Genomic DNA, 16,437 nt, shown 5'->3' with positions numbered 1-16,437 from the left:
ACAATGTTACACTTTTTCCTTTTTCTGTGAAATTTCACATCTGAAATGCTGAACTGCTAGCCTTAACCTGCATGATTGCCTGGAAATACTTGAAAACAATCTTACCCAGTTGTCAAATTTGCTTTTACACAATGTTGGGAGAATCAAAAAGACTCCGAATTCAGAAAGTATACTTTTTTGTTCAATCACTCAGAATCAAGCAGATTTACAGTATATGCAGTCAATCTATTTTGCTGTCATTCAGTTGCAAATTGTTTTTTTCTGTTATTTGGTGTGATTTATCTGTTTGACTCTTACACACACACACATGCAAACCACTGCTGTGTAACAAATACAGTTGTTAAATAATGTAGAGCAAGGCAGCCTTTATCCCAGCATCAGCCAGAGGAGGTGAGCTGATAAACATTGTTACGCTCACTCTCTCTTTCTCTCACTTTTACTCATCAAGCTCCCCAAGGGCCTGATGACATGAAATAAGGAGGATGAACCCCACCTTTCTGTCTCTCTTTAATTTTCTCCTTCAGCCTGTCCTCCTTACTCTTTTTTGTATCTCCTTTTTCTGTCTCTCCTACCATTAAAGCTTCATTGTCATCTAGTGAACAAGGTTCCCAAAATCCCCATGATCGCTCCATACTACTCCGGTCTACATAATTTGGTTAATAACATGTTTGTGAGAAATTTGCTCCTCTAAAATACAATCATCCTCTTTTGTGTGGCACTGGTCTTGAAGAGGGACCAGCTATGTCTGGCAGTGGTTTTCTTAAAGAACTTATGAATGATTTAACATATTAGAATTGAGTTTTTTTCTGACCAACAGTCAAAAATCTCAAAATTTTGACTATCATAAAAAACTGTTTTGTGCTTTAAAATATACTTTACAATAATTAATCAATTAGCAGTATTCCTTCCCAAACCCGTGGTTTCTGGGTGTAAATCATAATTCAGGTCAACAGGCGTCCAGCAACAATTTGTCCCCCTTTTATCCCCCTAGCAGGTTAATCCAGACATGCCAACTACCACCCTCATTTACTGTTCTTCTTCCAGCCATCCGGTCTTCCCCCAGTCTCTATCTGTCTCTGATTCTCCCTCCCTCTCTGTCTATCTTTGTCTCTGGAGAGTGCTGGTTTCCTCACAATCAATATTAATGATTGAGCTGTCTGCTGTTGACAATGGGAATTACCTGACACAATTGGTGTTGTTGCACTCTGCTGTTTAGCTTCTTTTCTACAAGTTGAAATTGTAAAGAATGACTCTATTAAGTTTATTTTGCCGATTGCTGTCGGCTCACTGCTTCTCTCAGTAGTGAGGGGTATGAAGGAGGAGATGACTGTTAAAGGTGATTTGTGGATTGTGTTTTGGCTGCTGGCATTTTAATTAGCCATGGGTGTGTTTTCACAAGAATATGATGCAAGGGCTTGCAGCCTTTGGCAACTAAACAGTTTCCAAACAGAGTCCACTTTCACTGCTTATTTGGAGTCCAAAACAATTTTGCTCCAGATACTGGTCAGGTGCATTTGTTGTCAAAGGATCTACGTTGTAGCAATTTAAGGCAAAGCTGCCTCCAGTTATATATATATAATAATGAATGAGGAACTGATTCTCAGACCATTTGTATAAATGCCTCCCACATTTTGGGCTGTGTATATCACCCTGCAGCTTGATGTTTTCAGTTCAGATGTTGGAGATTATAATTTATAGATAGGCATTTGTTTGTGCAACTGTAAAGGTTTCTTGTACAATTGTTTCATTTTAGTTTTTTTCTTCTTTAGTTTTTCAGTGGTCTGTTTGGTCTCTGTCTTGAGTCACTAATCAGTACCACTTGCACCGGTCACATTGGGTAAATACCTGTGTAATCTCGTTAGTTCATACTGAAGGAAAGCCTTTACACCAAAACATCTGTCTATGGGCTCATGAGGCTTAATAAAATTAAAAATTAAAAAATAAAAAGAAGAATTGCATCTTTCATAGTGTGAAAGCTTCCTTTTAGACTTTTGACCAGAGCATGAAATCAGTGGCAGGATGTGAATTATGTTGAATGTATGCAGAAACAAAATGGGGGCCCATTGTTTGTTTTTCACAGACTCAGTCATACTCATAGCTAATTGACTTTAACATGTAAAACCTCTTTTGAGTTGGGATGTCAGATACATATCAAATGTCAGTAAAATGTAATGCATTTCCCTTCCCTGATTTCAAACAAACAAAAACACCCTTGTATCAGGGCCAACTAATGTCAGAGTGGGAACATTCAAAGTCAGGGGGAGGGTGTTGAATCCAGGTAAAACAAATTACATACACTTATTCCTACTAACTGTCTGTGGGTCTAACCTGCATCACTGTGATGGGATTCTACAGGCCAATATGATCATGTAGTATGCAGAACCTTACTTACAGTAATGGGTTTTCAGTATCGGCCACTAATAACTGGTCGCACTACACAGTTGCTGTTCATTTGCATTTTAATGTTCATTCTTTTTCTCTACGAGTGAAGAAACCCCTAACCTAAAGTTCATATAAAAATAAAACGATAGCTTTGTTGTGTCCATTATCTGTTATCTCCAATTTCCCCTTTGAACAGCATTTATATGATTCTCTAATCCATTTTAATTCCCGGGGGTGGTTTTTGAAGTAGATGTTAATATGTTCCACAGAGTGCCGGAGTGACTGCATACTGACGCTTGTTTCATTTCTGCTTCATGTTGAGAGCATGTCCATGGAGAGCACAAACTTTCTAGTCTTGTGCACAGCTCACTGACTGCATACGCCGAAGGCCTTTGAGGTGCTGCCACTCGTCTCTGCCTTTCCTCTCTCTTTGTGCTCCATCCAACAAAAGTAATGATGTCTTTGAGAACAGCTCTCCTTCCCGCCTCTGTAAAACAAGAGCTGTAGCCCAGCCATTGGCTAGCAATAATACAAGGCTTTTATTGTAAAACAGTGGCAGAGCTAACCGATAAGGAAACATTATAATTTAAATTGTTTACTGCCTGCTGGCAATGATTACTACCGTCTGAGTATATTCATGTTGTAAATTCATGAAATGTGAACTACCATTTGAGGAGCTTTTCTGCTCAATATTTGGACTCATTGTCTCTTCAAGGGGAAAAAAAACATTTGTGTTAAAGTTAGCAATACACATTTAAAATAGTCTCCATTTTAGTATTTGATCAGTATAATTTTGGTGATTGCTGTTTTAATGTTTTTATTTGTTCAATCAAATTCTGTCTCGCTTCTGCTAGCTTGCAATCACTCCAGTAAGTTCCTAAACTGGCAAATACGTTGGCCTTGGTACTGTTTGTTCATCAAGGTCAGCTTGTAAAACACAAATTACATGTACACATAAAATCAATGGAGTTAAAAAAATAAATAAAGAGGTAATGTAGTAGATTATTTGTGTCCCCACTTGCTCCTCGGTGGATTACCCAGAGGCCATCTGTGTTCCTCGCAGTGTTTGGTACCTGGGGGCTAGTTGGAAACCAGGCCAACCCACATTTGTGTGCCTCACCGACTCTCTTCTGCACTGGTATTTCAAAGCTGTTTCTGTATGTTTCTCTCTCTTTCTGTCTCCTGCTCTCTCTCTCTCTCACACACACACACACACACACACACACACACACACACACACACACACACACACACACACACACACACACACACACACACACACACACATGCACACACACTCTCTTTCTCTCACTCTCTTTTTTTACTCTCTCTCTCTCTCACGGCTGTGTCCCCTCTGGTATGTGGATAGCACATCAATGGGAACATTAAAGGTTACAAGGCTCAACAAAACGACACGCTCACAACTCCAACCTGACACTTTACTGTACACCCTTTTGATCCTGCAGTCACACACACACTCACACACACTCACATGACTTGTCTATCTCAGTCAGGCTTCCTCACACCCACTCTCGGCATCATACACTGCATAGTGTTGTGACAGGTGGTGTAAATTTTTAGGAATTCTACCCAATTTTATTGAAAAGGTGATTTTTGTATTCTAACTCTCCCAAACAATATAATGTTGTTTTTTTAAATTATTTGGTAATTGTCAAAGTTAAATATCAGGTGCATTTCACCGTATATACCATGAACCTTTTATGGAATATGATTTAATTTTGATCTGAAAGTGTTCAATAAGTATATATTAAGCAACCTTGCATTTCCTAAGGTTGTGAAACTCTGAGATATACTTCACCTGACCACATTGCCCAGCAGTGATGTTAAAGTGCGAGGCACTATTGGTACAGGCGACTCACACTTCAGCTTGCTTATTCAGCAGTGAACATTCAGTTAAAGGGCACAGGCCTATTTCCCTGAACTTTTCCAGAAAAATGAATGGCAGGATATTGCATTCCTTTGTGCTGTGCCATTTTGTTTGATGTCTTTCTGGAAATAATCATGCTCAGCATGATTGTGTTGTTATGTGGCATAAATGAGATGTTTTTTGCACTGTAGCTCTGTTTTTTGTGGGTGTCAAGGCTAGTGTTAGTCTCTAGACTTCCTTCCCTCAATTATTTATTCCATTGTCTCTAATTATACAACAATCTGGTGTCTTGTTTAATTGAGACACACTTCCAGGTGTAGAGAGGTATGCATGCGTAGCACTAGTTAAAGCATAAGTGCGTGACTTCACACGAGTTCAACAAGTTCACACAATGCTAATGGGGCCTATCACCAACAGATAAATATCTCTTTAATTCTCAGTATACAGAGTATTAAAATCTGGTGTCTGGTGAGACATTAGTGTGCTGAACGGTTGAATGTATACTTAGCATGCTCTATAGACAGCATGCACACCTGAGACTTATGCTAGCCGAGCTGGAAAACCTCTTATTTTGCACTGTACTTACTTCACTGATGATAAAATAATTCAATCATGTGGCTCTCCTAGTTTTTCAAATGTTTATTGGACCAAGCTGATCAAATTCTGACAGTGAAATGAGTCATTTGGCCCAAACAAAATTATCAATCGTATAACAGCTGCAGCTGGTTTTGAATAGCCTAACTTACATAACGGTGTCATTGCAGGTATTTTTGTATACATGTGTGAAAATTGGCCCTATTAGCGACACAAATGTGCACATCTGAAGTGGAATTGAGTTGGGGGAAGAAGGTACATAAATAAAACTAAATGTTCCCCACAGCCACACAGTGAAGAAACAGCATCGTAGCATTGACAGGTAAACAAGACAATGAGCAGGTGCAAGCCTTTGACCAATTAGCGTCATCCCTCAAATACTCCTGAATTTCCCTTAGAGCAACCACTCTGACTGGCAAATCAAATAGCCCTTTTGCACAAATGAGCCGACCACCTAAACCCATTCAGCTTGTGCTGCTGTACTTGTTTTCTTTCTCCCTCAACACCACCAAATCAGTTTCAAGGTTCTCCTGATTATTTTATTTATTCATTCAAAGATCTCTCATTCTGGGACCAAATTAGAAAGCAAATAGGAAAAAAGATGGTACTGCTCTTGAGTTTCCTTTGTGAATGTAATTGAATGGGCTCTCTATTTACAGAGGAGGAAAGAGAGAAATTGAAAGAAAATGGTTTGGGGTTCCTGAAAGTTTGTGGGGTCTTAGGAGAGGAATCAGGCAAGATCTTCACCTCCAACAAGGATGACCATACACTACAGTACACTGATCAGTGGACTTTCTGAATACTCAAGGCAGACCTCCATTAACTGAGTCAGATCAAACAAGATGAGGGACATTTACTGAATTAACAGTTTCCCCTGACCTCTTTTCACTTGTAGCTTTTTCTTTTATGACTACACTACAGAGCCTTCTCCATAGCTGCCCGCTCCCTCTGGAACTCCTTCCCAAACACATCTGAGGCTGCACTGATCTGACCACATTCAAATCACAGCAGAAAACTCACCATTTTAAAGCTGCTTTTAATGTTTGATTCATATTGTTTTTACTGTTATCAGCGGATTTTAATGTGATTGTTGTGTAATTTATACTTTTATTGTGTTGTCTTGATCATTTTAACCTGTAAAGTGTATTTGAGTGTCCTGAAAAGCACTATACAAATAAAATGTATTATTATTATTAGAGGTTAATTTTAGAAATTATTTCACATGCAAGTCATCGTGCTGCTCCGTGTCTGTGGCAGGGAATAGGTTATTGGTATCTGCCCCATGAATTAGTTTGATACTTCAACTTGACATTGCTATTAGGCAGTAACAGTACAACATTCACAGATTAAAACACAAGTAATGGAATGCCTCCCAGTGAAGTATGGCTACTACAGTGTTTGCTCCATCATTTTTGACCTTTCATTTACCCTGAACATGTATGGAGTTAGGTCAGGCTTTTCTCCTTGGTGGGTGAGAACCAGGTTAATTGAATCCACTCTTACTCTGGCTTGATATATTTACACATAAATTGATAGCAGGCCGGCACTGTTAATACTCTTACCACAGCATGTTGGCATTAACAGATGGAGTTTTTTAAGGGAGGCAACTCATGCATATTTGCCACCTCTCCATGCTTGCACCTGCTCATTGTCTTGTTTACCTGTTTATATACAGACATGGTATACAAGCAGGGTGCAGGCAGTTATTTCATCAGCATTGCATTTATGCACACACTAACACCTGCTCCTCTGTTTTCTTTTGAAATAACTTCAGGGTTAAGTGGAGTAGAAATATAGCTGTATGTAGGATCCTGTGCACCAACTTGTGCGTGAAGCAAATATCTGTAGAAGCCACTTAACAGATCAAATAAAGTATTATTATTGTAGAAATCTAAATCCCTCAGACATGATTACACAGTAAGCACTTTGGCTATCATATTTAAAAGTAAACATTGTGAAGTACCAGCATCTTCAGCAAAAGCCAATAACAACTACAGTTGTGAGAGTTCCTTTTGTTGTTATTATGGGGCAACAAAGTTTCCTTGTTTATTTGCTTTTTCCCTTCTCAGACAGAATACGCTTGGTTTTTGATTAGCTGGGTGCGATGGGCTTTTGGTGCCTTGGTACACCACAGTAATTAGGCTGTCAGTCAAAACCAGATGGCTGGTGGCTAAAATAAGGAAACCGCCTGGAAAGTTTACAGATGAGTCTCCTGTTTAGTTTTGTTGTTGCAGTTTCACAAATGATTATGGATCGGACTGCAACTTCTAAATACTTATAATCATTCTGAAGGGTCCTGCTATCTGCATTTTGTTTCTGTGTTGTTTGTGTCATAGATCTTTCAGCATAATGTGTTGTTTTTTTTTAATGCAGTGCAATTTAAACAATTCATTTGACTTCTGACATTTGATTTTATTCATTTCTCTGTTTCTTTTCTAAACAGATTGTGTTTGAAGGAATTCGAGGTCCAAGTTTTGAGGGGGATATCGCCATTGACGATGTGTGCATCACCATAGGAAAGTGCAAGCAAGAGAACACTGTAGCCAACGCAGGTAAGACAGGTAAGATAGAATGTGACTTTTTTGTGTGTAGAGACACAAAGAAGCATATGTGAATTACTTTTTTGCCCATCTTCATCTGTGTGTTGACAGGGAAATTCAGAGGTATGTGGCCAGCAGTACAATTCCTAAAGGTTTTTTAAAAGAGGTGCCAATAAAGCATTTGCTAAGAAGTTGAAGCAGAGCTGAGCTGAGTTGAGCTCAATTGATTTCAGCTGAAAATACATTAATTGGGGTGCAGCAGAGAAGGGAATTTCTGTGGAGACCAAATTTTCAAAGGAATACGAGAATGAGATCTAAATGTCATCTGCAGTGTTTGGGAGGTGTGGAAATATAACACAGAGAGAAAATATATGTCTTTGTGGGGGCTGCACAGAGACAAGTGGACACCACAGGGCACCGGCATGGTGGCGAGCTGGAAGCTTCGTCATCATTTGTGGACCTTCCTCTGCCTCTATTGTTTTATTACCTTCACTTTCCCCTTTATCTTTTCATCCTCCACACCACACCCCTGCAGTCTCCTCAACACCCACCATCTTTATATCCTTGCTCTTTTCCTTTTATCTTTGCCATTTACCCTTAATATTATGTATACCAAGCACACTGCTCTTCATCTTCAAACACTTCAGTTATTTACCCTTTAGAGAGAAATGAGCGACACAGAGTAACACACTTACCCCACAGGGAAAGTTTTTGATGCACCAAAACTGACCAATTTCTCCATACAGCTTATGCTGACATCGCTCAGCCAAACCAAGCTATTCGCCCATAATGTACCAAATACTACTTTTATTACCCACAAATACTGTTTTGGAGAATCACATTGCCTTGAGGGTGAATCAGACAGAAAAGAAAATGTCTCAGTGTAGGACTGCATGTCCATGTAAGCGTGTGGAGGGACTCCAATAGCCTAGGGGTTAGGGGTGTTGAGAAAAAGAGACAGAGACAAAGAAAAGGTCAAAAACAGAGAGTGACCAAATGTGTGTGTGTGTGTGTGTGTGTGTGTGTGTGTGTGTGTGTGTGTGTGTGTGTGTGTGTGTGTGTGTGTGTGTGTGTGTGTGTGTGTGTGTGTGTGTGTGTGTGTGTGTGTGTGTGTGTGTGTGTGTAAGAGAGAGACATAGATACAGAAGGAAAAGGATGGAGAGAGAAAGCGGTTCAAGAACCAAAAGAAGAAAGAGAATCCAAGACTAAAACCTGCCGTGAGTTTAGCTACAGTAAGAGCTGCCCTATGCCAGCCAAGTCCTGCCTTCAAAAACACAAATACACAAACACACTTGCGTACAGACATCATTAAATTCTCATAATAGCTGTCATTGCATTCTCCTTGTCTAGAGAAATGAACAGCAGCTTTACCATTATAAAATATTTATTTAGGGATTATTTGTTCCGGATGCTGTCAGAACAGGAACTGGGACCTACCAGAATGGGACCAGCATCATTTTGATTGGATTTGGAACCTCATTTGTTACCATCAAAATTTGTAAATACATTTTGAGGGATCATTATTTAATTTCCCTTGGAAGTTACTTGTAAATCGCCTGTTTTCCTATGTTGAATTAATTTCAATTCCGATAAAAAAAAAAAAAGAGAGAGACATCAATCAGTCAGCCTGAAGCATGTGGAGGTGTGTGAATGTCACACATGAGCTATTTGAACCTCAATGCAACAAGTAGAAAACTGTCAAAAAGACTATCAAAGTTCAGAGACTGTAACTGCTACGCATGAATGGTGCATAGCACGGAGCAGGAGGAAGCTATGACTTCAGTGTGCTGTCATTCCTAGTTTTGTTGCTTTATCAAAAGTAGCACCCACATTTTGAGTGCTGGTCTGTGCACACACTGATTTCTTAATGGACATTAACACACATCCGGTTTTGTGTCAAACTAACAAAATAGGCAATGGAAACCCTTGAAAGTTTTCAGAAAGGCTCTGGCAAGGAAGCAATGAGCTGGGTGATGTGTTTTGAGTGACAGTCGCATTTCAACAGGGGCAGAATGTCACTGTCCAAAAATGAAAAAGGTGAATCAGGTAACAAAAACAAAGCAGGGCCTGCAGAAAGGCAATAAATGTTGTGTGCACAGAGAAGCGAGACTTTATGTTCCAACATGTGGTGAAGATTTACATGGTCTTGTTCACTTTTGTTTGGCATCACTACAAAGAAAATATTAGAGCAATAGAAACAACACAAAGCAGCAAAAAAAAAAAAAAAAACACTCCACTGAATTATTCACAACCTCTTTTACCTTCTCAAACCCTCATAGTGTGAGATGCCCGTGTATGAGTGTGCTTATGAATGTGTGCTGGGATGTGTGGTGCAATCTTGCACATATGCGCATGTAACAACACTGGCGGATGAAGTGAATAATGGATGAAGGTGTAAACAGGAAGAGGAAAGCTCTTGAGCTCTCCGAGTGTGCGCGTGTGTATGTGTGTCCTGCAGGTTTCATGCAGGCAGAGACATACAGTGCAGACAGATGGGTAATTATCTTTCTTATATTATCTTAAAATTCTGACTCATTTACAACACCAACAACTGACTTCCATGCAAGAGGCACAGGATTACATATAATATAAGATCATGTCTGAAAAGGAAATTTTTCATACTGGGTTCATTTTAGGCCAAAGTTTTCGGGTGTTTACCTCTATTGCCCAGATACAATGTCAGCACACTTTAGAGAGAGAATCTGTATGATAGTGAGGCAGAGTGAACGTCTCCTATGAGACTGCTGCTGCTTCCTGAACTTCACAGGATGCTGTATATAGTATGTAACCGCTTGTTCAACAAGTTCAGGACTAACAAGTGCAGCATAAACACTCTCACATACACATACACATGCACACATTCACTTCAGGTTAACTATGTGTACACACAGGGGGCTGTTATCCTAAATGAAGGATGATTGCCTCTGACATGTTTAGTGCAACTCCACCTGCCCAAATCACAAAGCTCCACCTGGTTGAGATGTGTGTGGAGGAGAAGAGAAGAGGTGGTGGAAGGTGAGCTTGTCTCTTACTGCTTTACTCCTATTTCTTGTGCTCTTCTATCACGCTGATCTCCTGCATCATATTTTGAAAACCAAACAGGCAAAAATATAAAAATATGTAATTGGTAAAAAAATATATATATATTTTTTTTTTTACATTAAATCAGCTCAGATAAAAGCTAGGAAGTCGCTTAGCAAGCTTGGAAAGGCATTGACAGGAACAGTTTGGGTCAATATTAAATGTGTGACTACACTGTCACGCAATGTCATATTTATCCGGTTTTGAAGGTTTAAAAGTATGTGAGTGTACAAAAGAATTTTGAGTTTCTACGAACAAAAGCTGTCGGTGAAGCAGTGTTACACTTAATAATGAATGACAAGACACAAGATTTCCCCTAGACCCAAGTTAATGCTCACCTTTGTTTGTTGTTGATCAAAATAACAACTCCAACAAAAAGCTGTTTTTAGCATAGTTGCGGCATCTCCATATCAAACTAAGTGAACTATAAACCTGGTTAGTAACAGGTTACAGGGACTGAAATAGAAGGGGATGGAGGCAGGTTTCAACACTGTTCTGACTGATGCAATTTTATCTGACAGACAGTGATGTTTTGTTGGTTCGATTACATCTGCAAAGAAGCAAGAGGCAGGAGGAGAGTAAATGCATGTATATGTGAGTGGATTCAAATGCATATGCTCTGTCTGTATTATTACACACATGGAACCATCCACAACAGCATATGCATGCTCAATGTGATGCATATGGCCAGGAAACCCTTATCCTTTCAACTCTATTTTAATTCCATGATAGACCAGAAAACTGTAGAGGGACCCGTATCACCAAGACACATTCACTGAAATATATTTACAGTCTGGTCCAGTACAATACCTTATATGTAGAGAGAAGGATTGAATGAGTGAGTGAGTGAGTGTGAGAGGCTGAGCCAGGTGGGTTAAAGGGTTAAAGGACAGACAGAGAGAGACAGAGATACTGTATGTAAAACGCTATGTTCCACCGCAATGTGTTTCTGCATACTGTACGATAGGAATGTGTGTGTGTGTGTGGGGGGGGGGGGAGTTGTGTGCCTGCAGCATACAGATCCCAGCTTTGTTATAAATATTGATTTCCTGCCTGGAGGATGGACCCTTGATATGAAATCATATTGATATTTTTAATACAATGCCTGCTTTTTTATTTATGAAACTGTGTTTGAGCAGCTTGCATTTGTAATTTCTGCATAAAAGAGAGAGCATATTGCCTGTAAAAGTAGAGAATGAATGTGCTGTTGTACACTGCTTCTGCGTAGGACTGCAAGATTTCAAAAGAAAAGAGAAAATAGAAAACTTCAGATGATCTTGTGTGTGCAGCTGACGGTTGTTTTCATTCGCAAATATGTTTGGAACAATTAAATTACACCTCATAAGAGATGTGTCTCCTGTATCTCTCAACTGTGCATAAACAATTACAACAGTAGGAAAGAAAACAAGAAACACAATCCATCACATATTGGCGATTACATCAATCATAACTACTTTTTCTCATTAAAATCTCAAAGCTGTCATGACAGTGTGTGGGATCTCAATGGTGAATCTTTCTGTTGTTTACTCATCCGCCCCCTCATCCGTGGCTCAATCTCTCCTCGTATCCTTTCCATTACACTCATCACGTTCCTTCCTCCCTGACAGTCTTTATTTTCTCCACGTGAAATCATAAAACACAGGTCCCAGAAACTTTCTGCCACACCAAAGCTTTTTACCTACTAATTCAGTCAGGCCCAGTCTTAGGCCAAAATGATAAACATGTGCAGTACAGGTACAGTTATCTACTTAGTCTCTGTTTGTTTTTTTTCCATTCCTGGACTAACTTCTGAACCCCAACTTTCAGACTTGCAACATGCCAAATGTAATATCAGTCATCGTGAGCAATAATACAAATTTTTGCTCATCGCAACTCTTAATAATAGAACTACAAAGGCTCATCTGGTGAAGAGTGAGTAATCTACATGGGCTGTAATTACAGATCAAGGACTTGTGTCTGTGGAAAGTAATGAATCATACCATTCAATATATAGCAAAAGCTGGTCAAGTGTCTGTAAGCATATATAAAGTATTTGCATAAACTAATGTGACTGTTTTTGTTTGTTTGTTTCCATAGTTCTGATCGGAGGATCACACGCAATCCCACTGGCCAAGTGGCTGACTTTTGGCCTTTCCTGCCTCCTCTCACTACTCTACAGATGATGAGCACTTCCCACAGTACTACCGCCTGTCTGTGCCTACAGACACTGCCCTGACTTGCGCTCTTTTACTTCTCTTTCTACCCTTCTCCCTGTCCTTTCCTAAGCGTACCTGTCTCTTAACCTGTCTGTCCTCTTCACTTGTCTTTCTATCCTGCATCCATTTTACCCTTCCTGCTTAGATGAAAGAAACACAACAAGCCTTTGTCTAGTTTCTCATCTATCGCTTCCTTTGAATATTTACCCCAACCAGACAGTCTCTATAACCAACTGATGCTCATACTGTATTTAAGGTTAACATACTTAATGATCTTTGACAGTCAAAATTGACATTCTCTCTTTGTCACATGATTAGATTGTCTTTACCCATGTCAGAGTGTCTCTTTTCCTCTTCTTCATCAACCTTCTTCATCCATATGTGCACCCTTCGTGTATCTCCACTCCCTTGAACCGCTCCTCGACGGCCCCTCCGCCCTATTCCCCAGACACACCAAAGTGTCGGACATTCTACCAAAGATGACAAAGGACCTGAGGGAATAAAATGATGGAACAGGGATGCCAGGAAGAAAGTGAACGCAAGAGAGAGTGGTACAAAATATTTTTCACAAAGACTGTCTCCCTTCCGTTCCAGCCTTTGGGACAATGGGAGCCACTGAATGACAAAGACAGATCAAAACAAACTGATGAATGAATGAATGAATGAATGAATGAATGAATGAATGAATGAATGAATGAATGAATGAATGAATGAATGAATGAATGAATGAACAAATGAATGGTTGATGGAACGACGAACCAGAAACAGAGGATAAAAGAAACGTGCCCCTGGTAGCCTCTCTGCTTGCCACAAGAGACGAACCTCAGTGCGGATTATACGTGTACATTTATCTATATATATATTAAATATAACAAAGTTTAAACTAAAACACAACTAGGACAGTGGAGGACTTTACAAAGTGAAATTAAAGAAGCACAACGTTTATACAACCTCTGCTGTTCCTTTGGGTTTTATTCTACTTATTATGTGATGTTGCAATTTGTCAGACCTATTCAATGTTTTTGATATTTTGCTTTTTTGTTTTTTTGTTTTGTTATGGCGTCATCAGGTTCAAGGGCAATGGGTAATAAAGTATTATATTAATATTTCTAAGATGTAGAGAGGATGATTTTGTGATCCAGAACCTGACTTGAGCACGTGGAGGGAAATGTAAAGATCATTCAAGCCCTCTGGATAGCAACCTCAACTTTTCCAAACACATAAGATACTGAACATACACGCAGACATAACCACACAGACATATACAAACATACCCACTTTTTCATGCTGGCATAAAAGTCAGCCCCTCAGCTCACCCTCTGTCTCAAATCTATGTCACGTGTGAATAACGCAGCGGGAAGACCTTGGGTCTTTAATTATAATTGAATGTCTGTTGTATAAACAGTTTTCATAATCCTATAGATATGATTGTTAAGGTTGAGCAATACTCATAGCAATACTAGAGATCTATATACATTAGTGTTTGATTGCATCTAAGACAAGAGTTCAGTATGCAGAAAAATCAGTGTCCAAAACACGTCATAATAGGCACTTGTCTGCCTTTTATCAGTTATGATCTGCAAAATTCCAGCTGTAGTCATTTAAATTCAAGTAAGTATGTTTGCATTTTGCTGCATCATGTTTCCACTTATCTCAAAAATATCTTACTGATGTGCTTGTGTATGCTGATCTTCTTCATTACCATGCTATTACATGTAAATCAGTCCATTCATACTTTAAGTACTTTTATCTGTGTCATGTCACATTGAGTTGATCATTGCACTTGTTTTTTTTAATTTGGTTGTTTGTGTTTTCTTTATTGTGGTCGGTAAAAATTGTGTCATTGTTTTTTCAATCATAATAAGTACATAACATGCAGAAATGATGTGCCTATTTGACTGGCGTGGGTGGCAATTTCCATGCTTGCACAAGGTTTGTGTAGAACATAATATTGTATAATTGCTGCAAAGCTGAGTAAAGCATGTTGGACAAATCTGTGAAATGCCACAGACAGTAGTGTATTGTATGAAAATGGAATCCCTTTCAAACCTACTGCAAGCAAACGCTCAATATTGTAAAAACGCTCCCTGTATCTTAGCTTTATTTCTGTCATACATTTACTTCAAACTGATGAGTGCACTGGGTGGGAGGTTGTACCTCAGTGATACAAACTATTTTAGGTGAAATTTAGTAACATGCTTTTTTTTTGTAAATGTAGATTGTTCATTCTGCAAGAAGTCTCATTCATCATCAGACATTTTCCCGCCAACACAACACAGCAAAAAACGTGGTTCTTAGACTTGCATTGATTGCAATGCCTCCAGTTCCCCACCATATGTTTCTGAGGGAATTGGTTACATGTGGCATTTATACCAGCTTAAGTTGTACAGCACCACAAGCATTATCCAGCAGTACACCCTAGGTCAGTACTTTACCCATCGGCTACTGCAGTAAATAGATTTTAGAAATATGATTTGGCGTTGACGTGCATGGCATTTCATCATGCTAACTGTCTAATCTTTCCTCATATTGCCTCCTATTTCAACAGCAGTAATAACAGGGAAACATCATTGTTATCTTTGCATCTGGACACGTGTCTGGAAACTGGAAATAGATGATGGAAATCTTATGATGCATTGTCTGTGTAACCTTTCTTATATCTCTCTCGTAGACAGGCACACTTCTCTACTTTTTCATTTGGCCTTATATGTCAACTTATAACTCAAATTTGGAGGGTAAGACACTGTACTAATGCTCCCACAGGAAATCTATATATCAAAGCAAAATAGTGCACACAAATGTGCAAATACAATTTACCCAACCAATTGCTATGCTATGATATTATTTTTTAATGCTGACTCTCACTTTTTAATCAAATCTGTGACGTACGGCAAAGTTGAAAGGTCACTCTTGGCGTGGCCATTTACTCTTGTACAATAGAGCAACATTTTATTATTATTATTTTTATTCCAAACATGAATTAACACATTAATTATTCCAAAGTGTCACACAACAATCAACTTTGAGAAATCGTCAGCAGTACCCATTTAAATGACCGTCCAAATGAGAAACTTGTTTTGAACAGAATGTAAATTAAGCAACTGCCTTTTTTGTTTTTGTTTTGTTCTGATAAACCATTTTAGTAATGGTTTAGTAATTACCATTTTTGAGTGCAGTGTTGCAACACATTTTGAACATGTATCTAGGATAGCTACAAAGTCAGGTTTGCATATATCTTCCATTATAAAATCACATGCTGACCTTAAATTCAAGTGAAGTTTATTATTTCAGTACAACATAACATAATCCTGTGCTTCATTTGTTGCAAACTTTGTTGCAAAATAATATCCGTTAATAGAAAAATTTTTTTTTTTAAAACAGGAGAAGACATCAAAACATTTTGTCAATGAACATCTGTCCTAGGTAACAAGAAAACATTAACCATGCTGATCATGATACAGGGCTGTAGCTTAACACAGTGAGAAATGTGAGTGATTTTACTGGAAGCACCAGAAATGTAATGAAACCAAGTGATATTTTTGAGAATGTTAAAGGTTCATTAAAACATATATGAACTTAACAGTGTTAATGGCCAACCCAAATCAACTTCAAGAAAGTCATTCGTAATAGCCTTAATATTTGACTATTGCAGTTTTAGAAAAAAAAGATGCTATCACAGAATGTAATGGATGGTCCAGATGTAAAAAACCCTTACAGTTCATTGGGTAGACTGTTGACACCTCCAAAATGATTACAA

At 38.8% G+C, this 16,437-nt stretch overlaps 1 protein-coding gene across 2 annotated transcripts in view; it reads left to right on the top strand.

The window, feature by feature from the left end:
• The window catches only part of LOC138616328 (MAM domain-containing glycosylphosphatidylinositol anchor protein 1), a 171,698-nt gene extending 157,909 nt beyond the window's left edge, over nt 1-13,789 (top strand). The window contains exons 17-18 of one of the 2 annotated variants that reach the window (XM_069690568.1): nt 7,308-7,416; nt 12,562-13,789. In XM_069690568.1, coding sequence (XP_069546669.1) covers nt 7,308-7,416; nt 12,562-12,647 — 195 coding nt within the window. In that variant the 3' untranslated portion in view covers nt 12,648-13,789. Of the gene's footprint in view, nt 1-7,307; nt 7,426-12,561 lie in introns of both variants that reach the window. The other variant, XM_069690567.1, reaches the window with a different exon arrangement.
• The last annotated feature ends 2,648 nt before the right edge of the window (nt 13,790-16,437 follow it).

Source organism: Brachyistius frenatus, unplaced genomic scaffold (genome assembly GCF_029030835.1).
Source record: "Brachyistius frenatus isolate BFR_SWC_R1_liver_20210118 unplaced genomic scaffold, ASM2903083v1 Contig_9, whole genome shotgun sequence".
Taxonomy (NCBI): domain Eukaryota; kingdom Metazoa; phylum Chordata; class Actinopteri; family Embiotocidae; genus Brachyistius; species Brachyistius frenatus.
The sequence above is the reverse complement of the archived record's forward strand: the minus strand, read 5'-3'. Positions and strand labels throughout refer to the sequence as shown.